Source organism: Salmo trutta, chromosome 14 (assembly GCF_901001165.1).
Source record: "Salmo trutta chromosome 14, fSalTru1.1, whole genome shotgun sequence".
In the NCBI taxonomy this organism is placed as follows: domain Eukaryota; kingdom Metazoa; phylum Chordata; class Actinopteri; order Salmoniformes; family Salmonidae; genus Salmo; species Salmo trutta.
Genome location: NC_042970.1, coordinates 50,798,050 through 50,823,110, shown reverse-complemented (window position 1 = coordinate 50,823,110; position 25,061 = coordinate 50,798,050). Strand labels below are relative to the sequence as shown.

At 43.0% G+C, this 25,061-nt stretch overlaps 1 protein-coding gene across 1 annotated transcript; it reads right to left on the bottom strand.

Moving 5' to 3' along the window:
- Positions 1-701: 701 nt before the first annotated feature.
- LOC115208342 (ubiquitin-conjugating enzyme E2 variant 1) lies at positions 702-8,009 on the bottom strand. The gene is made up of 4 exons (XM_029776308.1): positions 7,920-8,009; positions 4,660-4,808; positions 3,788-3,913; positions 702-1,980 (listed from the first exon to the last, which is right to left on the bottom strand). Exons 1-4 carry the CDS (start codon positions 7,939-7,941, stop codon positions 1,834-1,836), a joined length of 444 nt encoding a protein of 147 aa, XP_029632168.1. The 5' UTR covers positions 7,942-8,009; the 3' UTR covers positions 702-1,833.
- Positions 8,010-25,061: the final 17,052 nt, after the last annotated feature.

Genomic DNA, 25,061 nt, shown 5'->3' with positions numbered 1-25,061 from the left:
CAGCGGAATCAGATCAGGAGAGCCATCCTTATATCATGAAAATCTGCATGACACTACAAAGTCTTTCCGTCAAAGCGAAGAGTCACATGACAGGAGAGTTTGTAGAACATCCTGAGATTTGTTTGCAAGGTGTCAGCACTCTTTTTGGTAACACTATAGGATCACATTAGGGATTAGTATAAGATATGGAAAGAAACTGAATAAGTACAATAAATGGTTAATACCCTATGAAAGTCTACTAAGCTATGTGACTGCACTAAAGTGTTAACATTTGTTATAGTTATAAGTTGAGATGTTTTGAAGTGAAAAAAATTATTTGAACCATCAAGAGCAGGGAGACCCTATACTTCCATTCTCTAGCGTAACATTTCTATACAACTTGGTTAGCAGTTCAGAATATGCTGATGCAAATTCCATAGAATACCTTTTAGGTATCCATAGGATTGGGTAAATATAATTTGAATTAACTGCCTTTTAAATCCGAATGGATACCACTTTGGCATCGTAAAAATGTGCATTATTGTAGCGCAGGTACATTCAAAGGCATGTGATAATACATTAAACAAAAAAAAAGCACTTATTTTGAATTCAGGTCAAGCATACAGTTTGTTAGAGTAGACCCAATGCTATCACTCCACGGTGCGGGTTTGATTGAACGCCACCCTTACCAAAAATGGATTGAGAATCAGAAGACAAACACATGCAAAAGTAACGAGGTTTAATTCAAATAAAACCATGCACAGGTCACCTTCACCCAGATTCACACCCGTTATGAAATAAACAACTAAAGCCATACGTTGCATTCAGTGAGCCCACTGTATGCGATGACCTCTGAGTAAACAGGTCAACCCTAAAGACAAAACTCTTTCTCCACATAGGCCACAGTAATGTGGTGAACCTGAAAAAAGGTGCAAAGCACAAAAGATGAGCATTTCAAACCCCATGTACTTTAACAGAAATCAAGAGAACCTTTATTCCCCCCCAATCCCATGTACCGTACACGTGCCAAGGCCGATAAATTCACATATTCGGGATCAAAAAGCTGGTTACTCAGTTTGAGACCAACGCTATCCTGAAAAACATCAAAAAACATTTTTTTTTTTTTAAAGGTGGGCGGGGGTAATGTTTATTTATTAGCTTTCTGAAACACACTGGCAAGACTATGCTGTAAATCCCAAGCCACTGCTCCTGACAAGTCCAACTGGGGGAGCAGAATCCTTGCAGCAAAATTGAGAGCCGAACAGTGAAAATTTTATCGGCCACATTGCAGTGGGGGCACAGGTCTATTTTTCTTTTGCGGAGCAGCAAGTCATCTTGATTTCCACCCTTGTTATACCTACAGTACAAAGTAAATGCCATCATCCTTGGTTGAAGAACCCAGCACACACATAAGATAGGTACACTCAATAAGATCATTTATGTTATTTTACAATCTGGATGTAGAACACAAAGATAAAAAAAAACAAGATGAAGTAATTTGTATCAATGTCTGGTCTGCACAGTGGTGAGCATTGGGTGTCAGGGTAGGGAATGGGTGGAGTCCACCTGTGCAACCATCTCTCTGTCCAACGAGAAGGTCTCGAGAGACAAAGTGGCCATGACTTAGGACAAAAGGGAAGGGGCCTGGCAAAAAGAGCTTACATGAGAACAGAGGTTTCAAGAGTCTCTGAAAAATAAGAGGGGTACATGTACGCTGTATGTGCGGATTTGTGTGCATGTGAGGAATCGTTGAATCATTGTGTGTATGTATTGAATGTGTATATTTATTTGTGTGTTGGATAGAGGGATAGTGAAGGAGAGTTGGGATAGCAGGGCTAGTCAGGGTCAGGGGACTCAGTTGCTGAATAGCTGGCCTTCGGGTGGCTGGGGGAGCTTCATGTTCTCTTTGCACATCATGAGCCGCCGGAGCTCCTGCAGCACCACACGGATGCTGTACGAGTTCTGCCACTTGGCCAGTGCCGCCACTGCCCGCGTGTCCACCTGAGAATGGGAGGTTACATACATGTGAGACTCAAAACTTACACACACAGCTAAACTCAGCAAACAAAGAAACGTCCCTTTTTCAGGATCCTGTCTTTCAACGATAATTGGTAAAAATCCAAATAACTTCACAAATCTTCATTGTAAAGGGTTCAAACACTGCTTGTTCAATGACCCATAAACAATTAATGAACATGCACCTGTGGAACGGTTGTTAATACACTAACAGCTTACAGACGGTAGACAATTAAGGTCACATTTCTGAAAACTATGGACACTAAAGAGGCCTTTCTACTGACTCTGAAAAACACCAAAAGAAAGATGCCCAGGGTCCCTGCTCATCTGCATGAACGTGCCTTAGGCATGCTGCAAGGAGGCATGCAGATGTGGCCAGGGCAATAAATTGCAATGTCCGTACTGTGAGACACCTAAGACAGTGCTACAGGGAGACAGGACAGACAGCTGATTGTCCTCGCAGTGGCAGAACACGTGTAACATCTGCACAGGATCCGTACATCCGAACATCACACCTGCAGGACAGGTACAGGATGGCAACAACTGCCCGAGTTACACCAGGAACGCACAATCCCTCCATCAGTACTCAGACTGTCCTCAATAGGCTGAGAGGTTGGACTGAGGGCTTGTAGGCCTGTAAGGCAGGTCCTCACCAAACATCACCGGCAACAACGTCACCTATGGGCACAAACCCACCGTCGCTGGACCAGACAGGACTGGCAAAACACTTGCTCTTCTCTGACAAGTCGCAGTTGTCTCACCAGGGGTGATGGTCGGATTCACGTTTATCGTCGAACGAATGAGCGTTTAACCGAGGCCTGTACTCTGGAGCGGGATCGATTTGGAGGGTCCGTTACGGTCTGGGGCGGTGCGTTACAGGGAAGACATCCTCCTCCCTCATGTGGTACCTTCCTGCAGGCTCATCCTGACATGACCCTCCAGCATGACAATGCCACCAGTCATACTGCTCGTTCTGTGCGCGATTTACTGCAAGACAGGAATGTCAATGTTCTGCCATGGCCAGTGATGAGCCCGGATCTCAATCCCATTGAGCAGTTTTGGGACCTGTTGGATCTGAGGATGAGGGCTAGGGCCATTCCCCACAGAAATGTCCGGAAACTTGCAGGTGCCTTGGTGGAAGAGTGGGGTAACATCTCACAGCAAGAACTGGCAAATCTGGTGCAGTCCACGAGGAGGAGATGCACTGCAGTACTTAATGCAGCTGGTGGCCACACCAGATACTGACTTACTTTTTATTTTGACCCCACCTTTGTTCAGGGACACATTATTCAATTTCTGTTAGTCACATGTCTGTGGAACTTCAGTTTATGTCTCCGTTGTTGAATCTTGTGTAAATATTTGTATGAACATAACATGTTATGTTTGCTGAAAATAAACACAGTTGACAGTGAGGACGGTTCTTTTTCTGCTGAGTTTATATGCAGACGTCACTTGGAAAGGACATAGCCTCCGTTTTAGAAAATTGTGTTTCAAAGTTTGGCTCATTTTAAAATGTGGCTGATTGGTGACTTTAGCTGAAACAAAAGTGCCCTCAATACAAACAATCCTGATTCCTGGACTAAAAACATGTTCAGTTTAAAGTTTGTTTTAGTCCAGGAGTAGGGTAAATCTGGTTCTGGAAAAACAGTCCTGCGTCTGTAGGTAATGAATCAGATGTGCTTCGCTAGCTGTAGGCTGAAGTCTTTCAGGCTACACACTCAAATACAAAGGTTGCTTTTGATTTGAGGTAATTGATCCAACCCAAACAGGAAATGTATGACTTGGGACTTACCACACCATTTGAGTTGTGAACGCCATTCAGATTGATCTTGGTCACGAATCGGACAAAAGGGGGAGACTCTGGGTATCTGGGTCCACATTCTACCTTTAGACTGTACATCCTGTTCTCGTAGATTGTCTGGAAGAAAGATGCCAGAAAAAAGGCAAGATTTAAGTCTTGAAATAGGTTTCAGCTCAAGATAAAGACTGCATGGTCGTGGGTAACTGTCTTGGTTATCATCAGCGGTGCTCTATGATAACAAGCTTGTTGTAGGCCTATGTTTGTGCTGCTGCATATCCGTTAGGCCATCCCAATAGAATTAGAATGTTCCTATTCCATTTCATTGCTGTCCCACTTACGGTGTGTGGGCTTTGCCTCTACTGGGTGAAAGGTGATTATGCTATGTTTATGCTCACAAGCGACATCAACAAAAACACATCGTACTTCATAAGCTAGACATTACCCAAGAACTAGCTATATGTGCATGGTTAAGAGCTGGCCTGCTGTGTTGTGTGCATTCATTTAGCTGTGGCGCCAAACTCATTGCCGCCACTTCAAAAATAAAAACAAGTTTATTTTTTGGGGAACATAGTATTTCTACCAAACATACTCTCAATAAAGTTGTTATGCACATCCATTTTCCTTGGTAAATAGATCTGTCTTACAACAAGGTTATTTCGCTCGTTGAGCAAAAACACAGTTCCTCTCTTCCAATGCGCTAAATATGTGTATGTGACCAATAAAATTTGATAGGAATTAAGGAAACCAGGCTGGAGTAAGCAAGGATTTCTATGTGGCGTTGTTTGGTGTGTGTTTGAGCCCTCCCACCCTGGGAGGCCCTATGGTGTGTGTGTCGTTAGCTAGCATTTTTTTTTTTTTCTTACCCTGGGAGGCCCTATGATCATGCCTGTCCAGCGAGTCAGCATTATGTCCTCATCGTCCTCCAGTCCCCAACTCACTGTCCCGTCTCCAACGCCCTTCTGGCCCTCTTCCAGCTCCTCCAGCAGCCGGAAGTTACGGGGTACTTTGACACCTTTTTAAACAGAAAAGGTTCAAAGCAGACATTTTTCAACCACACGTGCCTAGTAGCTACTGCACACAAACAAGGGTGCCATGTTTAATCAATTGGTTCTATTGAATTACGTATATTAAAAAAAAGACAACTGTGGCACAAGACTGAACATAGTAGTCATTTTAATAAAAATTTTAAAAAAACTTATGCTTGGGAGATTGAAGCCACTCAAGTCTATAATGTGTTGACCAGTACTCCGTTAGATTGTTCCATTCCTTACCATAAGCTTTCAATTTGGCCCTATTGCCTAACATCAGTGTTTTGGCAGGTCTACTGATAAAGCATTCCTTTCATCCAATTTCAGGCACACATTTAAGTATGTATTTCGGTAGTGATGAATTTAAAACCCACAACCCTCAGCTAATCAAATACATTATAGTAGGAGCCATGTAATGTTAAAGGTCCAATGCAGACATTATCTCAATATCAAATCATTTCTGGGTAACAATTAAGTACCTTACTGTAAATGTTTTCAATTAAAAATGCTCAAAAAGAAGAAAAAAAAACTTGCTTCTTAGCAAAGGACAACTTCTTAAGCAAGAATTTTGCTAGGACTGTTGGAATGGTCTGAGGAGAAGGGTGCAACTGCAGCCCGCAATTTGGGGCGTTCCTGCATATGGGCATTCCTGCATTAGCAGGAACCCCTCTTTATACTTATATTGGTTAATTTTTAAGCTATGACTCCAGTACACATGCAGGAAGCAGGGGCGCTCCAGTACAGTAAATGGAGGTAATGCACCATAACATTGGATACCAATCGCCGTTAAACCGCACAGTAGAGAAAGGGGGTGACAACGGTAGCTAGTAAACAACAGTAGTGTCCTTTGCCCCCGCCTGTAGGCACCTTTTTCCCGGCAGTTATTTTAACATCGGCAATGTCAGGTGTTCGGCAGGCTGGAATGAAGGACACGGTGTGCTAGCTTAGCCAGCTAGTCCTAAGGAGTACTCTGGTACAGAGCAGGCGGGAGCGACACTGTGCTAGCTAACTTTCAAGCTAGCTAGCACAGTGTCAACTGGTCAATCTCCAAGAAATTCCTAGTTGATCAAACATTTCAGTAAAAACCCAATAATAAATATATTTTTTATTTTTCTCGTGTTGTTGGCGGTAGGTGCACCCAACTCAGCTGCCTGCATGCCGGGTAGGCGAAGTGTTCCCATTTTGAATTATTTGAGGTGTCTGAAGTACAAACTGCCTTCCCGATGGGCCGGAGAGCAAAACAAATGCACCTATTGGCCTACTGCTTGGCCAATCAAATGACTCAGATTACCATGTCTGCAGTAAACCAACGTAGCAGGCATAAAATAAATCTTCCTTGGGCGCACAGCAACTAATACAGCACAGAGCTGCTGTTTTTATGATTGAGTTCATGTTTCATGTTTATACTCAGCACAGTCAACACTTGTCATAAAATGTGCGTTCTTCCTACTGCCACTCGCATTACAACCAGCACTGCAGCGGAAATGAATAGTTGGAAATTGTATCGATAGGGCTAGCTTGCATTAAAGGCTTAGGTCTTTTTTTTTTGTATATATATAGTAATATTTGACTTCCTGGTCATTGGAGTGAAAACTAGAATTTATGCACGAGGAAGAAACAATGCGGTGGGGCACGAGTTTCGCCATCAGCTTTAAGACGGTGCCCCCTTTTTGGTCAGTGTCAGGAGGACAGGGAGAGCGGAGGGAAGTTGAGGCGGACCCTCAGTCTGCTGCCCTCTCCCTCTGAGACTGACCATCCGATGCAGGCACTATCATCCCAGTAAAATCAAAGTAGCAAATTATTTAACATTTATGGTCACTCAGCTGTGCCTCAAGCAATACAACTGATCCATTACCGGTGCGATCATATTGCCTACCTCAAAGAAGAACAATGCTTTGGCAGGACAATTCAAGCAAAGCCAATATGCGATAATGTATAGGGCCTAAACCCCACTGCTACAGTGCTGATTTTCATACGTTAATGTTGCATAGGCTTATGCTTAAGTCATGACAAAAAAGGGGGTTAAAAGCTATAGATCTGCTTGCTTTTTGACAAAGTGATTTTGACTCAGAAAAGGTTGGTGACCACTGTCTTACACTAATAGGGCATTAAAGTCATTTTCACAGTATTATACGAACCTCCGTGTGGAAATATATATAAAATACAGGAAATCACGTTGACGGCACTGGGCCTTTAACTAGCTATCCCTTATTAATCACCTATTCATGCACCTCAATATGAAACGTGCAATTGCCTGTAGCTATACATTTCTCAAGTTATGGGTGTGTACCACTGGGGTGTAATCATTAGTCACTAAAACGAGAGTTTATATGAGTCAAATTCAGGTAGGTATCTCGGTTTCTGTTTAAGAAACGCTTTGCAACATTATTAGCGTAATGAATAGCCCCTGGTGTGTACCAAGGTTAATGAGTAGTTGACAAAACTAGCTAGGTAACTAACATTAGCTAGCATCAACGTATCCAAAATAGTTCAATACTCAATGCTGATTAAAATGAACATTTCACTCAACTAACCGCTGATAGGATGTTGGATAAATGTATTCTGAAAGATTCCAGCTATATAGTTAGTTAGCTTAGTTATTCTAAACATGTATGTTAGTTAACTAATTATGTTTCTGTCAAACTCGCTTTGCAAATTGTGTCGGTTCAGCTAGTAACGGTTACCCGCTAGTGTCGTTAGCTAGCTAGCTAGCTATCGTTAGCTCTGCAGAAACATGACGCTGCAGTTAGCTAAATGCGCAGATGGCTAAACAACCACAATAAATTCACCAAGAGTCAATTATGACGATAACATCGTTTATGGCAGAATCAAGTCATGTTTTAAAAGCACATGAGTTGGGCGAAAGCAGAAATATACCCGAAGAGCCACCTAAACTAACGTCAGTTAGCGCGCAATACTGGCTGAGCTAACACCCACATTATTCTAACATTAATAAACATGTTGTCTGGTGAAATGTGGAGTCTTTGAGATGAATGGCTCACATTGGAAGGTCAAATAGACCACTATTATATTAAACGTAAAACACAAGCTTATCAATTGAATATCACAAATGTGTGAACGGGGAACTACTTTACCTGATCCGGCGGCGGCCGCCATTTTTATCGTTGAATAGCGGGGACGCGCACGTTTAAGTGCGTCAGTGCAAATCAAGTGTTCTGGGGTGTAATTCAGTCCGACGATTCTGTTGCAAAACGTTTCTTAAACGGAACGAAACGTGGCGGGACCTACCTGAATTTGTCCAATAGAAACTCTCGTTGTGCAGCTGTTTGGCGGAATGAATACACCACTGTTTGAGCATTATTTTTGTGTGGAGTCGACTGTCAAAATAAAACTAAATTCACATTACCACTAAAAACGACCATAAATGGCAGATGACATCACAATTGTCTTAAAGCCTGATGACATCACCATGGTCTGAAAGCCAATTTAGTAATGTGGATATGAATCAGTCTTCATTAGTTACTGACATGGCTTGTTTCTGCTGGTGCCAAAGGTATGAGATCAGCGTCTCAAATGGCACCCTATACCGTACACAGTGCACTAGCTTTTACCTATTTACCTGGTCAAAAGCTGTGCACTATATAGGGAATAGGATCTCATAGCTAGACCTCACCTCCATAACTTGGATCTCTTTTTTTTTTTATGCTGCAAAAAATATTTTAGCTGCAAATGTGTACAAGACAGCCTACAGTTGAAGACAGAGGTTACATACACCTTAGTCAACTACATTTAAACTCAGTTTATCACAATTCCTGACATTGAATCAGAGTAAAAATTCCCTGTTTTAGGTCAGTTAGGATCACCACTTTATTTTAAGAATGTGAATGTCAGAATAATAGTAGAGAGAGTGATTTATTTCAGCTTTTATTTCTTTCATCACATTCCCAGTGGGTCAGAAGTTTACATACACTCAATTAGTATTTCGTATGGGATGGTGTTCTTTGGCTTGCAAGCCTCCCCCTTTCTCCTCCAAACATAATGATGGTCATTATGGCCAAACAGTTTTATTTTTGTTTCATCAGACCAGAGGACATTTATCCAAAAAGTATGATCTTTATCCCCATGTGCAGTTGCAAACCATAGTCTGGCTTTTTTATGGCGGTTTTGGAGCAGTGGCTTCTTCCTTGCTGAGCGGCCTTTCAGGTTATGTCGATATAGGACTCGTTTTACTGTGGATATAGATACTTTTGTACCCGTTTCCTCCAGCATCTTCACAAGGTCCTTTGCTGTTGTTCTGGGATTGATTTGCACTTTTCGCACCAAAGTACGTTCCTCTCTAGGAGACAGAACGCGTCTCCTTCCTGAGCGGTATGACGGCTGTGTGGTCCCATGGTGTTTATACTTGCGTACTATCGTTTATACAGATGAACGTGGTATCTTCAGCCGTTTGGAAATGGCTCCCAAGGATAAACCAGACTTGTGGAGGTCTACAATTTTTTTCTGAGGTCTTGGCTGATTTCTTTTGATTTTCCCATGATGTCAAGCAAAGAGGCAGTGAGTTTGAAGGTAGGCCTTGAAATACATCCACAGGTACACCTCCAATTGGCTCAAATGATGTCAATTAGCCTATCAGAAGCTTCTAAAGCCATGACATCATTTTCTGGAATTTTCCAAGCTATTTAAAGGCAGTCAACTTAGTGTATGTAAACTTCTGACCCACTGGAATTGTGATACAGGGAATTATAAGTGAAATAATCTGTCTGTAAAAAATTGTTGAAAAAATTACTTGTGTTATGCACAAAGTAGATGTCCTAACCGACTTGCCAAAACTATAGTTTGTTAACAAGAAATGTGTGGAGTGGTTGAAAAACGTGTTTTAATGACTCAAACCTAAGTGTATGTAAACATCCGACTTCAACTGTAACTAATAATACAACCTTGATATGTATTTGGGACTTAAACCAGGTTATTTAACCTAATCGACTTGACAACTATTGTGCACCTAGTGTGCACATTCTTTTAAAAGCAAAAGTAGCCTACATGTTGATTGAAGAATGCAGATGCATGTACATGACATTCTGGAAAATAGTTTGACTTTTGCCAATATCACTTAACATGTCGGCCATCTGGCAGCCTATTCCATCTTGTTATAAATGCAGCTCTGCCTTGAGGGTACAAACAAATGTGAATGGTTAAATTTAGGCAATAAATGTGATTGGTTAAGTTAAAGGCAAGTAGGGGTTGGGTTAGCCCAGTCATTGGTTATTGACATGGCTTGTTTCTGCTGGTGCAAAAAGGGTATGAAATCAGGTCATTTAATCGATAAACAACTACTTAAATTCTGGAGTAGTATTTTTCTCTTAGAGCTAGTGGGAAGAAGAAAAGTAAAAGTAGATTCTGATTGACGAATACTTAAAAAGTGTACATGAAATGTACATGAAGTTCGGCTTTTGCATATGTCACTCAATGTAACCTGTCTATACTGTGTTATTTGAGGTTTATAATAGATAGCTAAGTTCCTCTAATTTAGGCCTACCTCTTCCTATAATTATGACCCCAAAAAAAATTTTCTCCATTGGCTGGGGATCGCGAAAAAAAAGTATTTAGCACTAACACATTTTCTTGTCAACAGAAAAAACGACAGAAAGCCAATTCAATTGATGTGGAGCAGAAGACAAGAAAGAAGGAGAGTAGCACTTCATCCCCCTCTCCAATTCTAACTGACCGTTCTGAACGGAATGCCTCTGCCACCTCTGACCCCTCATCCTGTGACCAACTCTCCTCCCTCTATCCACCTCCCTCTCCTGTTAACGGTTCCTCTCAGCCTTGCTCTCCTGCTAAACAGCCCTCTCTCCCCCGGTCACCTGCCAAACTGCCTTCCCCAGTGAAATCCTCTCCAGTGGTGTCCCGCCCTAGTTCTTCCTCTCCTACCAACCCTCTGGACAGTCATGGAGACACCAGCCAAAATGACGCTCAGGTAATTCAAACAAAAAATAAAATAAGTACAGTGCCATCCCAGAGTCTCCTCTCCTTTTGTTTCCTTCGGAGGACATGGTGCCACCCCTGCACAGTGCCAGCCCACCGGCCCTCACCAACCAAGCCCCCAGCATCCGAGTGTCCATCCTCCAGACCCTCGCCAGCCAAGTCTCCAGCCCACCTGGAGAGGCCAAAGACAGCGCCCTCTGCTGTTTTCTTTTAATATATATATTTTTATTTAACCTTTATTTAACCAGGTTGGCCAGTTGAGAACAAGTTCTCATTTACAACTGCAACCTGGCCAAGATAAAGCAAAGCAGTGCGACAAAGACAACAACACAGTGTTACACATAAACAAATGAGAGCATACAGGTCACAGTGGTGGGTAGTATATGGGGCTTTGGTGACAAAACGGATGGCACTGAGATAGACTACATCCAGTTTGCTGAGTAGAGTGTTGGGGGCTATTTTGTAAATGACATCGCCGAAGTCAAGGATCGGTAGGATAGTCAGTTTTACGAAGGTATGTTTGGCAGCATGAGTGAAGGAGGCTTTGTTGCGAAATAGGAAGTTGATTCTAGATTTAATTTTGGATTGGTGATGCTTAATGTGAGTCTGGAAGGAGAGTTTACAGTTTAACCAGACACCTAGTGTAAGGTCGCGTAAATTCAAATCTGGTATTAGAACAAATTATTTGGCAAAGAGTAACTCAAGTTTTTTTTGTTCTTTAATTATTGCAAACACGTGTATGGTAAATAAGTTGTTCGTATATATATACGGTCTCGCTGTGACACCACGCAGGGCAGACAGAGAAGAGAACGTCACATCCTATTGTTCTCTCTTATATACTCTGACAGAGATAGTTCCCGCTCAATGCTGGCCTGTCAGAGGGAGGAGGAGCGTGGTTTAAACTTGCTCATCCTATCGTCGGCGTGCAGGCTGGTCCCAGCCTTGTGACGCACTTCCTGTCGCCGGTTGTAGTTCTTGTCTTCAGCAGTTGACTTATCCGTAGTTTATATACTTAATATTGTAGCATAGCTTCCCCGGTATATTATATAGGTTATGTAAACAAAATAGCCAGTTTAACCCTAACAATAGGTATTTGTAGTTGTCCATATATTCTAGGTCAGAACCGTCCAGAGTAGTGATGCTAGTCGGGCGGGAGGGTGTGGGCAGCAATCGGTTGAAGAGCATGCACTTGGGTGAAGGAGAAGCAGGGAGGGCTTGGGCAAGTTGCTGCGGGGGGTGCTGAGATGTTGGCCGGGGTAAGGGTAGCCAGGTGGAAAGCATGGCCAGCCGTAGAAAATGCTTATTGAAATGATCGATTATCGTAGATTTATTGGTGGTGACAGTGTTTCCTAGCCTCAGTGCAGTGGGCAGCTGGGAGGAGCTGCTCTTATTCTCCATGGACTTTACAGTGTCCCAAAACTTTTTGGAATTAGTGCTACAGGAAGCAAATTTCTGTTTGAAAAAGCTAGCCTTAGCTTTCCTAACTGACTGAGTATATTGGTTCCTGACGTCCCTGAAAAGTAGCATATCGCGGGGGCTATTCGATGCTAATGCAGAACGCCACAGGATGTTTTCATGCTGGTCAAGGGCAGTCAAGAATGGGGTGAACCAAAGGCTATATCTGTTCTTAGTTCTACATTTTTTGAATGGGGCATGCTTATTTAAGATGGTGAGGAAAGCACTTTTGAAGAGCAACCAGGCATCCTCTACTGACGGGATGAGGTCAATATCCTTCCAGGATACCCGGGCCAGGTTGATTAGAAAGGCCTGCTCGCTGAAGTGTTTTAGGGAACGTTTGACAGTGATGAGGGGACCCATTATGCACGCAGGCAATGAGGCAGTGATTGCTGAGATCCTGGTTGAAGACAGCAGAGGTGTATTTAGAGGGCAAGTTTGTCAGGGTTGTACCTGGTAGGTTCCTTGATAAAATGTGTGAGATTGAGGGCCTCTAGCTTAGATTGTAGGACGGCCGGGGTGTTAAGCATGTCCCAGTGTAGGTCACCTAACAGTACGAACTCTAAAGATAGATGGGGGGCGATCAATTCACATATGGTGTCCAGGGCACAGCTGGGGGCTGAAGGGGGTCTATAACAAGCAGCAACGGTGAGAGACTTGTTTCTGGAAAGGTGTATTTTTAAAAGTAGAAGCTTGAATTGTTTGGGCACAGACCTGGATAGTATGACAGAACTCTGCAGGCTATCTCTGCAGTAGATTGCAACTCCGCCCCCTGTGGCAGTTCTATCTTGTCGGAAAATGTTATAGTTCGGGATGGAAATTTCAGGATTTTTGGTGGCCTTCCTAAGCCAGGATTCAGACACGGCTAGGACATCCGGGTTGGCGGAGTGTGCTAAAGCAGTGAATAAAACAAATTTAGGGAGGAGGCTTCTAATGTTAACATACATGAAACCAAGGCTTTTACGGTTACAAAAGTCAACAAATGAGAGCGCCTAGGGAATGGGAATGGGCGCCAGGGCCTGGGTTAACCTCTACATTAGTAGAGGAACAAAGGAGGAGTAGGATAAGAGTACGGCTAAAGGCCATAAGCACTGGTCGTCTAGTGCGTTCGGAACAGAGAGTAAAAGGAGCAGATTTCTGGGCGAATAGAATAGATTCAAGGCATAATGTACAGACAAGGGTTTGGTAGGATGTGAGTACAGTGGAGGTAAACCTAGGCATTGAGTGACGATGAGAGAGGTTTTGTCTCTAGAGGCACCATTTAAGCCAGGTGAGGTCACCACATGTGTGGGAGGTGGAACAAAAGGGCTAGCAAAGGCATATTGAGCATGGCTGGAGGCTCTACAGGGAAATAAGACAAAAATCACTAACCAAAACAGCAATAGACAAGGCATATTGACGTTAGGGAGAGGCATGTGTAGCATAGTGGTCATAGGGTCCAGTGAGTAGCTAGGCGAGCTGGAGACACGGTGATTCAGACAGCTAGCAGGCTGGGGCTAGCAGATGGGCCTCAGGGGGACATCGCAACGGAAGAGCCTGTTCAAACCCCCTCGGGTGGTTACATCGGCAGACCAGTCGTGATGGATCGTCGGGGCTCCGTGTCGGCAGCAAGGGGTCCAGGCCAATTGGCAAAAGAGGTATTGAAACCCAGGAATTGTCTGATGGATCTCTTCGGCTAGCCGGGAGATGGGCCTAGCTCGAGGTTAGCTCCAGGCTAACTGGTGCTTGCATCGGGACAGAGATGTTAGCCAGCAGTAGCCACTCGGATAGCAGCTAGCTAGCTGCGATTATCCGGAGTAAAGATTCAGAGCTTGCGGTAGGAATCCAGAGATGTGGTATAGAAAAAGCAGTCCGATATACTCTGGCTTGATATCTCGCTGTGCAGACTGGCAGGAATTGACCAGGCTGAGGCTGGCTGATGTCCAAGTTAACGGTGATGACCGCTAACAGTGGCTAACTGACTACTAGCTAGTAGCTAGTTAGCTGGCTTGCTTCTGATGGGGGTTCAGGTTCTAAAATATAAAAAAAGCAGATCCATACCACATTGGGTGAGGCGGGTTGCAGGAGAGTATGTTCAATCAAATCTATAGATGGAAATTGAGATTAAAAATATAAAAGAATATGTACTAAATATATACGAAGAAAACGATATATATACAGGATGGGACAAGACAAACAAAACAGACACCAGACTGCTACACCATCTTGGAACAAAAGTCAGGTAGGTCATGGCACCACAACACTATTCTTGCTCCAACACCACAAACCACCCACTCCCAAAACAGTTCTGCAGACAGAGAAGCTGGAAGCTACAAATTCAAATGTTTCTCAGACATCTTTAGTGATGTATGGGAGCTGTTTTAGACCAGAGCAATTCAGACAAGTGACCGCGTTTTCACAGCTCTTTATATGTATATTTGACCCCTCAGATTCAAATGACCAGGAACCAGGGAAAGTTATGTGGACAGCCTCAGTGGTGAGGAGAGATAGAGAGTGAAACCAGTGAAAAATAAGTTATGACAGAACACTGAGATAGTTATGAGGAGTACACAATAATAGTACACCGAGGGAGTGAAAATTATCGAGGCTGAAGGCCAGGGATAATCAACTATATTCAGCGGCGGGTCCATTTTCTTTCTTAGCCGGATGGGCAGGGGTCCGGAACAAAATAAAAAATAATTTGTAGACTGCAAATTGAGCTTAAGAAACCCAAACAGATATAATATTTGACTCATTTCAAACCTTGCTTACATTTGTGTACAATCACATATATCTCTTTATTGTGTGTGGGAATACTTTGGAACAGATTTCCAAAATGAAAATCCCTTTTAGCTGATTTGCTGGTGTTTTTACAGTCTTTTAACAATTACATTTTCTTTGCTCAGAAAACAAGGGGGGCCAAATAAATTCACCCAGGGGCCAAATTTGCCAGTTGGGGAACCCTGGTATAGGGGATAATTAGACCCTCCAACAGCCACTTCGGCCAACCAAGCAACGCTGCAGGGCGAAGTGCCATCCCGAAGTGCCATCAGAGCGAAGTGCCATCCCGACAAGCACTGCAATATGTTTAGAGTTTGCGCAATTTAATTCAAAAGAATGGAGAGGCATGCCTAATTATATGCCACGTGTATTTGTTTCTGATTTCCAAACTTGACACTTGTAACAGATAAAATACCTCCCAAATTAACTGTTATAACACACTCCACTACCCACAAGAGTCTGACCCTTGACCTCTAGTCTGTCTTTCTTGTTCTACAGGGCACTACATTAGTGACATCTTGAATGCCAGTGGAAACTGGTTCTGCTGTAACGACAGCCAGGTGTCAATGTCCAATGAAGCCACTGTGCTGAGGACCAGAGCCCGGAGTGCTTACGTGCTCTTCTATATGTTCAGGTACTGCTTACTCTCGCCATCTACAGTATATTCTTGTGTTGCTATATATGTGTACTGTATGTACAGTAAGTGGTTCCTTTCACCCTTCAGGGCAGGAGAGCAGGAGGCCCCATTACACAGGGCCTAATGTGGCCACCAGCCCCAACCTCAACAGGGGCAGCACCTGGACCAGCCTCCACACCCCAAGCCCAGCCTCAACACCCTCAGCCCCAGCAGGGGTAGTACCAGGCCCAGACTCAACACCCTCAGACCTGCCTCAACATGGGCAGCACTGGGCCCAACATCAACATCTCCCAGCCCAGCCTCAACAGGGGCAGCACCAGGCCCAGACTCAACAGGGGCAGAATAAGGCCCAGGCTCAATACCCTCGGACCTTCCTCGACAGGGGCAGCACTGGGCTCAGCCTCGACAGGGGCAGCACTCGGCCCAACATAAACACCCCCAGCCCAGCCTCAACAGGGGCAGCACCAGGCCCAACTTCAATACCCCCTGCCGATGCCTCAACAGGGGTAGAACCAGGTCCAGTCTCAATACCCCAAGCCTCAACAGGGGCAGCACTGGCCCAGCCTCAACACCCCCAATGTTTTCCCCTCTTCGTGTCTTTCCCTGACGACATTCCCACTGCTGGGTCTATAAAAAATAAAATCACTTAAGAAATCGGACTTCCGATATCCCCCCCCAAAAATTATGACTGGTCTATCAATCATGCGGCTCAAGGGAGACTTGATCTTCAACACTAGCATGAGCATCCTTTTCAGTAGCGTAGGTCCTAAATATCTGCCCTTGTTTTGACTACTTCACCTTATGTATAAAGCGCATGTAAAAAAAAACAAATGAAGTATACACACTAAATGTAGAACATGTAAATGTGGTGGATAGTGTCTGATTATTTAGAGGGTATAACATCCCTTCTATTTGGTTAGGTTTGAAATCCTCCTGTTGTGAAATACACTGTGGTGTATAACCTTATTCAGCATGGTCACACCGGATGCACTGCAATATTCAACATTGATCCAGGTCCCCAGGATGTCAGGAGATGACTTGTGCATGCCATGCAATTTCAATAAAGACAAACAAATGTAAGATATTTTTGTTAACCGTTGTAACTCTTTCAGCTCAGGAAGCGTTATCGTCTGGGATTCAGGCCGGTCCTAATAGGAAACGCGGCAAAGGCAAGCAGCTGGGCAGCTGATGTTATGGAGCCTTCTAGCCCTCAATCAGGTCTGGAGGAGGAATGCCACATAAAGATTCAGAGATGCTATGAGTATCTTTTGAAGTTACTCTCCAGTTGTATTCTATTTGAATAAATACAGACATGAAAATGCTGGGCTACGGATGCAACCCTGGTTCTCTGAGCAGAGTAAACGGGTCACCAAAAGACTGATGGGAACCCTTACTATACCCATGTGACCTGTCACTTTAAAAGGCAGTGTGACATGACATACTCACATAAGCTCCCCTACTGTACGTATTTATTTGGACAGTGAAGCTACAACTTTTAATTTGGCTCTATACCCCAGCATTTTGGATTTGAGATAAAATGTTTCATATGGGGCGACTGTACAGAATGTCACCTTTTATTTAAGGGTAATGAATGGTAAATAATGTGTCATTTTGGAGTAATTTTATTGTAAATAAGAATAGAGTATGTTTCTGAACACTTCTACATTAATGTGGATGCTACTGTAGGATAGTTAAAATGGTTATTCAATAAAATGTTTAATTATTAGAATAGTACACAATGCAGAACAGAATATCCAGGTTAAGGGTCAGTGGCCCAAGCCCGCGAAAAGGAATATTCCAAGTTCAGACAGAAGGTTGGAGTCAGATCGCTATGATCGCCAGGAACTTTAATCTTGGTTTCTATTTTCAATTATTGCACTAGTTTTTTTATTTTATAAAAAAAAAAAAAAATGTAACCTTTATTTAACCAGGTAGGCTAGTTGAGAACAAGTTCTCATCTACATTTACATTTTAGTCATTTAGCAGACGCTCTTATCCAGAGCGACTTACAGTAGCGAATGCATACATTTCATACCATTTCATGCATAATTATTATTTTTTTTTTGTACTACAACCTGGCCAAGATAAAGCAAAGCAGTGCTTTGACACAAAAAATCAACACAGAGTTACACATGGAATAAACAAACATACAGTTAATAATACAGTAGAAAAAGTCTATATACAGTGTGTGCAAATGAGGTAGGATAAGGGAGGTAAGGTAATAAATAGGCCATAGTGGTGAAATAATTACAATATAGCAATTAAACACTGGAGTGATAGATGTGCAGAAGATGAGTGTGCAAGTAGAGATACTGGGGTGCAAAGGAGCAAAATAAATAAATTAAATAACAGTATGGGGATGAGGTAGTTGGATGGGCTTTTTACAGATGGGCTATGTACAGGTGCAGTGATCTGTGAGCTGCTCTGACAGCTGGTGCTTAAAGTTAGTGAGGGAGATATGAGTCTCCAGCTTCAGTGATTTTTGCAGTTTGTTCCAGTCATTGGCAGCAGAGAACTGGAAGGAAAGGCGGCCAAATGAGGAATTGGCTTTGCGGGTGACCAGTGAAATATACCTGTTGGAGCGCGTGCTACGGGTGGGTGCTGCTATGGTGACCAGTGAGCTGAGATAAGGCGGGGCTTTACCTAGCAAAGACTTATAGATGACCTGGAGCCAGTGGGTTTGGCGATGAATATGAAGCGAGGGCCAGCCAACGAGAGCATACAGGTTGCAGTGGTGGGTAGTATATGGGGCTTTGGTGACAAAACGGATGGCACTGTGATAGACTGCATCCAGTTTGCTGAGTAGAGTGTTGGAGGCTATTTTGTAATGACATCGCCAAAGTCAAGGATCGGAAGGATAGTCACGTTTACGAGGGTATGTTTGGCAGCATGAGTGAAGGATGCTTTGTTGTGAAATAGGAAGCCGATTCTAGATTTAATTTTGGATTGGAGATGCTTAATGTGAGTCTGGAAGGAGAGTTTAGTCTAACCAGACACTTGGTATTTGTAGTTGTCCACATATTCTAAGTCAGAACCGTCCATTGTAGTGATGCTGGACGGGTGGGCAGGTGTGGGCAGCGATCGGTTGAAGAGCATGCATTTAGTTTTACTTGCATTTAAGAGCAGTTGGAGGCCACGGAAGGAGAGTTGTATGGCATGGAAGCTCGTCTGGAGGTTAGTTAACACAGTGTCCAAAGAAGGGCCAGAAGTATACAGAATGGTGTCGTCTGCGTAGAGGTGGATCAGAGAATCACCAGCAGCAAGAGCGACATCATTGATGTATAAAGAGAAAAGAGTTGGCCCGAGAATTGAGCCCTGTGGCACCCCCATAGAGACTGCCAGAGGTCCGGACAACAGGCTCTCTGATTTGACACACTGAACTCTGTCTGAGAAGTATTTGGTGAACCAGGCGAGGCAGTCATTTGAGAAACTAAGGCTGTTGAGTCTGCCGGTAAGAATGTGGTAATTGACACAGTCGAAAGCCTTGGCCAGGTCGATGAATACAGCTGCACAGTATTGTCTCTTATCGTTGGCGGTTGTGATATCGTTTAGGACCTTGAGTGTGGCTGAGGTGCACCCAGGACCAGCTCGGAAACCAGATTGCATAGCAGAGAAGGTACGGTGGGATTCGAAATGGTCTGTGATCTGTTTGTTAACTTGGCTTTCGAAGACCTTCGAAAGGCTGGGTAGGTTAGATATAGGTCTGTAGCAGTTTGGGTCTAGAGTGTCTCCCCCTTTGAAGAGGGGGATGATCACGGCAGCTTTCCAATCTTTGGGGATCTCAGACGATACGAAAGAGAGGTTGAACAGGCTAGTAATAGGGGTTGCAACAATTTCGGCGGATAATTTTAGAAAGAGAGTACAAGTGATAGTAGTGCCTGTTGATGTTAAGTAGACAGCTAAAGTAGCTGGATGATATTAACATCTTCGGTTTTTATTTCATTAAATGTATTTTATTTAATCTGGGCACTTACGTCACCTTCTAACACCCTGGTACTACCCATAGCTCCTGTCCTCCTCAGTCCGGGAAAACACTGAGAGAAAGGTGTGTCCATAATGTTAAATAAATAAAGCATCCCAAGGTTAATGCTATGGGTATTGTTATAAAGGAGTGTGAGACTATTGGAACATGTAACTTTCAGAGTTTTATCGTTGTTATTGACATTGTTTTACAGAGTACTAAAAAGTATTAGCTAGCTAGCATGTCTTTCTGTGATGTAGATGGTTAGCTGAGCTGCCGATTTATGCTAGTGTTGCATTATGGGAGATGTAGTTTTGGCCCTCTGCGGTCAGAATGGGATAAATGTGATTTCACGTTGTAGCTTGTTTGTATTACAGTGTTTTTGTACATGAGTTGTTGTATTTTAATACTGTCAACACTGAAAGCACTTAACAATGTATTGGAGATGTGAGACAGGATATGTGTTTTACCTTTCTTCATGCTCCTCTATAGAACAACTTGTCAGATGGTGCATTGGAGACTGATGTATTCCTGTCCTGTCTTTTCATAATATTATTGCAGATATACATAAAAGCCCATAAAGACAGCAGTGGTGTCGCTCTTCATTTCTTGGTTCTTCTGTGGTTCATATAAAGACCGCTACACTACCATGATTACGGATGATCATGAATGAATCGTGAATAATGATGAGTGAGAAAGTTACAGATGATCATACCCTTAAGACATGCTAACCTCTCACCATTACCAATAATTGGTGTGAGCAGTTGATGTTACTCTTCAATAACACAGACCCCAAAGCAAATCAGGGGGAGAAAAATAGGTTTATTCAAGAGGACAAATCATAGATGTTATGCTGAGAGGTAGATATTCATTCTCCCTTGTCCTCAGTGATTCCTCCACAGAACAAAGTGACAGGATGTAATTTCTAACACCCAACCCTAGCCTGTGGTTGACCAATTAGAATTCCTTGCAGTAAAAGTGGGCCAATGACTAAATACAGGGATGCAAACTAGTCACATCTCGGCGAAATTTGCTGTTTTGAATCCAAAATAGGTGACCTATGTGAATCGTGTAGATCCGATGAGAAAAGTTTTGGGAGGAGGGGTGTTATGATCACTACTGGCTGTAAGTGAACAAGTGATGCGTGTTTGGAGCAATACTGGCTGTATCCAAGGCTCAGACAATCGTTCACATAACAACAGAATGCAGCATGCGACTGAAGAGAGAAGAGACAACCAATAGGCTCTATGCATTATACAGCCACCAAAGTTCTGATTGACTTCCTACCGGGTTGATGACTTCCGGAGCGACTTCTGCTATTGTTTTTATCATTAGCTTGCTAGCTATCTACAGTGAGGGAAAAAAGTATTTGATCCCCTGCTGATTTTGTACGTCTGCCCACTGACAAAGAAAGTATCAGTCTATAATTTTAATGGTAGGTTTATTTGAACAGTGAGAGACAGAATAACAACAAAAATATCCAGAAAAACGCATGTCAAAAATGTTATAAATTGATTTGCATTTTAATGAGGGAAATAAGTATTTGACCCCCTCTCAATCAGAAAGATTTCTGGCTCCCAGGTGTCTTTTATACATGTAACGAGCTGAGATTAAGAGTGTGCTCCTAAAGGGAGTGCTCCTAACCGCAGCTTGTTACCTGTAAAAAAGACACCTGTCCACAGAAGCAATCAATCAATCAGATTCCAAACTCTCCACCATGGCCAAGACCAAAGAGCTCTCCAAGGATGTCAGGGACAAGATTGTAGACCTACACAAGGCTGGAATGGGCTACAAGACCATCGCCAAGCAGCTTGGTGAGAAGGTGACAACATTTGGTGCGATTATTCGCAAATGGAAGAAACACAAAAGAACTGTCTGGGGCTCCATGCAGGATCTCACCTCGGGGAGTTGCAATGATCATGAGAACGGTGAGGAATCAGCCCAGAACTACACGGGAGGATCTTGTCAATGATCTCAAGGCAGCTGGGACCATAGTCACCAAGAAAACAATTGGTAACACACTACGCCGTGAAGGACTGAAATTCTGCATTGCCCGCAAGGTCCCCCTGGTCAAGAATACATATACATGCCCGTCTGAAGTTTGCCAATGAACATCTGAATGACTCAGAGGACAACTGGTGAAAGTGTTGTGGTCAGATGAGACCAAAATGGAGCTCTTTGACATCAACTCACCTGTTCCCTGTTTTGTTTCTTGATTAGTGTTTATTTAAGCCTGTTAAGCCCGCCCAGGTTTGTGCGGGATTATTTCACTGTTTGTTGTTGGATGTGCTGGCTGGCGCCTTATTTCTCTCCGGACTGTTTTGCCCTGTGTTTTTGGGCTGGTCTACTTTGTGACGCGCCCTGTTTTTGGCGTGACTGTTTTGTGCCGGAGAAATAAAGACGTTATACTTATCCTCTGTTCTCTGCGCCTGACTCCAACCACCACTCCTAGGAATCCCTGACAGTTGGCCAACTATGAAAACTGACCTTTGGTCAGAGCATGAGCCAAGCCAGTGTAAATGTACATGTTTATTTGCTAGCAGCAAAATAATAATTTGTTAATCTACAACATGTATCAATCATTTGTGTTGTAGTGAATATCAGTTTGTGTGGAGCTTGTATTGCCTTTAATTAGGCAATGAGTTTAGCGGTGGGGGAAAGAAATCAAGTAAACACAGAATAGCCAGAATGCAAGACTGAATACAATGTTAGAGATGTGTAATTGATTAACTGAACTGTTGAACATTTGCTGAAATACATTATTTTAAACAAATATATTCTACTGTAGTTTTCTTCACAAGAACATCAATACTTATTTTTCATGAAACCACTAAACTTGGCACCCATGCAGGGGATCCATTCAGGTGTGAGATAGACACTTCTGCAAGTAGTGGTAAAAATAAAAGTGGTCAACCTTCTCTCTTATAGTTTTTGAAACCTGTAGATCTTTATATATCCTTTCAACTAGGATGTCCTCCTGTGCACAGATGACAAAGTCACACCAGCTACAACCTGTGCGAAGAATTTGACCTTGCACCTGCCAGTAGTAAGCATGACATCTCTTCAACTTCAGCTCTCCATTCTGTATCTTCGGGTAAGGGCAGTCAACATAACTTGGTACATTTGGGCACTTGACCTCTAAGAGTACAAAGTGTGGTCTCACACTGGGATCAAATATGATGCCATCTGGAAAGGATCCTAACCACAGAGCATCTGGGTGCACTACGAAGCCACACGGAAAGAAGTTAACATTCTTCAGTGTGTAATACTCCTGTACAGCCACTGACTCCATGGCTAGCCCCCTCTTCATCTCCACGGTCTGCACACCAGATCCCTTGAACATCCTCTCAGCTAGGCGGCTAGGCAGTCAGCTGAGGTCTCTCTCCGGACATGGCAAACCTCTCGGAAACGAGAGGATGTTATTCTCATTTTACTTAGCTGATGCCATTCCGGGCTGCTGCTCTGCTCCCTTGTAGCAACCTCGACTTTGTGTGACATCTCGTAGGTTGTCTCTAATGCCTTGACGTGGAACTGCTCCCGATGGCTAAGGATGTAAGCACACTGGGAAGACTGAAGCCTGTTGCCATCTAATGGAAGTATTAGTGGAGAAGGGGCATCGGCAATCTTCACAATTTCACGGGTCTTTGGCTGTGGAAGTTGATAGGACAGCACACTGCCAGCTTGCACTGGCCCATAGGCGGACTCAACCAGGGGCACATCAGCTGACATTTCCATTGTTGTCACAAGAGGGGCAGTAAGTGGAGAAAAGTTGGAATACGTTTCTGAGACGCGGAGAAGGTCCATGTCAGGCATGTATCCATTGAGTGCTTTTAAAACCTTAACATCAGGTTGGAGAGATTACTATGACAAAGACTCATTTAATTTTCCAGAAACAGCACAGCAAAGTTCAAATAAAAAGGATTAAAATATACAGATTTATAGATTATATATTTCCCCCCAGTCTTTGTCCCAAACATTTGTCATTACATCGTAAAGACACCACTGTTTAGGCTTATCATCTGGATACAAAAAAAAAAAATCACATGAAAATGTTTTCTAAATGTTTCCATTCTAGGAACCTCCAATTTACCTTATTCCATCAGCACAGGAGTTAGTAGGTTTACGGAACTCTATCCCATCAACCGGACCTGGCTTCACACCCTAATTAACAAGGATTTACTGTTACATAGGCTGAAAACTTTTCAGGTGCATTTTTTTATGGATATTGATAGACTCACAAGTGTTCTTGGCTCGTGCCAATGCTGTTCTGTGTCTGTGCAGCTGTGAACTGGTGGTGCAGCAGGAATGTTTAGTTGAGAGTAGTGCGCTGTCTGGTAAAGAAGGGCCACCAGATGATTGCACATAGCACTTCCTGCAACACAGGAGCAGTGGCGTTGGACCACTATCACTGGTACGGAGTGTTTTAACACCATCTGTAAAGATACGTGTGATGAAAGACTGAAGTGAGAAACAAGAATGATGCAGTCCATAAATAACAATAAACAGTAGGGTCTAGTCTTCTGGACTAGGGGCTCATTTAACTATACAGGAATACATTGTGATCTCAGTAACACAATAACCAAACACTGCATCAACAGATCTTTACCAAATAACCTGTTAAGTGGGCAATTCTAAATTGGGATTGGGACCCATCATTAATATCTATCTATTGGTAAGATTAAACGTTGACACGGTCTCCAACACATTTTGACCATGATGACAGTGTCCCACAGGAGATGTTTAACAAAGTCCCTAGTAGCTATCTATAACCTTTCCCCACTCTCATGCTGTGTGGCTTTTCACTCTTCCTCATGGACCTGTGGCAGGTAGCCCTCGCGGTGATCTCCCCTGTCAATGTATTTTCGTTAGATACTGTTTAGAATACATGAATAACAATTATTTTTATCTAGCAAATATAGCTAGTAAGCATAACTTAACCAAGCTAACGAAAACACATTCTCAGGTAGATTCCATCAACGTTACATAATTTTACGAAGTAACTAGCTAGCTAGTTAATAGTCAAATTAGCTAGCTAATATGATTGTAGCTAGCTAACGTTATATCTGTCACTGACTTGGTAACGCTACTCACCTTCATAGTTGTCTATGTAGCTTCCTATATACATCTTGAACCCCTTTTCATTCTTGCTAGCTGGAGTCTCGGAGGCTGATTTAATTAACAATTCGATGTACAGTGAGGGGAAAAAGTATTTGATCCCCTGCTGATTTTGTACGTTTGCCCACTGACAAAGAAATGATCAGTCTATAATTTTAATGGTAGGTTTATTTGAACAGTGAGAGACAGAATAACAACAAATAACAAAAAAATTCAGAAAGACGCATGTAAAAAATTAAAATTATTTGCATTTTAATGAGGGAAATAAGTATTTGACCCCTCTGCAAAACATGACTTAGTACTTGGTGGCAAAACCCTTGTTGGCAATCACAGAGGTCAGACGTTTCTTGTAGTTGGCCACCA

Excerpts from the sequence above, each read along its gene's own strand:
- LOC115208342 (XM_029776308.1), bottom strand. The coding sequence starts at position 7,941 with ATGGCGGCCGCCGCCGGATCAG. Across the intron at positions 4,809-7,919 it reads GGCGGCCGCCGCCGGATCAG|GTGTCAAAGTACCCCGTAAC; the intron begins GTAAAGTAGTTC and ends CTGTTTAAAAAG. Across the intron at positions 3,914-4,659 it reads TGATCATAGGGCCTCCCAGG|ACAATCTACGAGAACAGGAT; the intron begins GTAAGAAAAAAA and ends TCTTTCTTCCAG.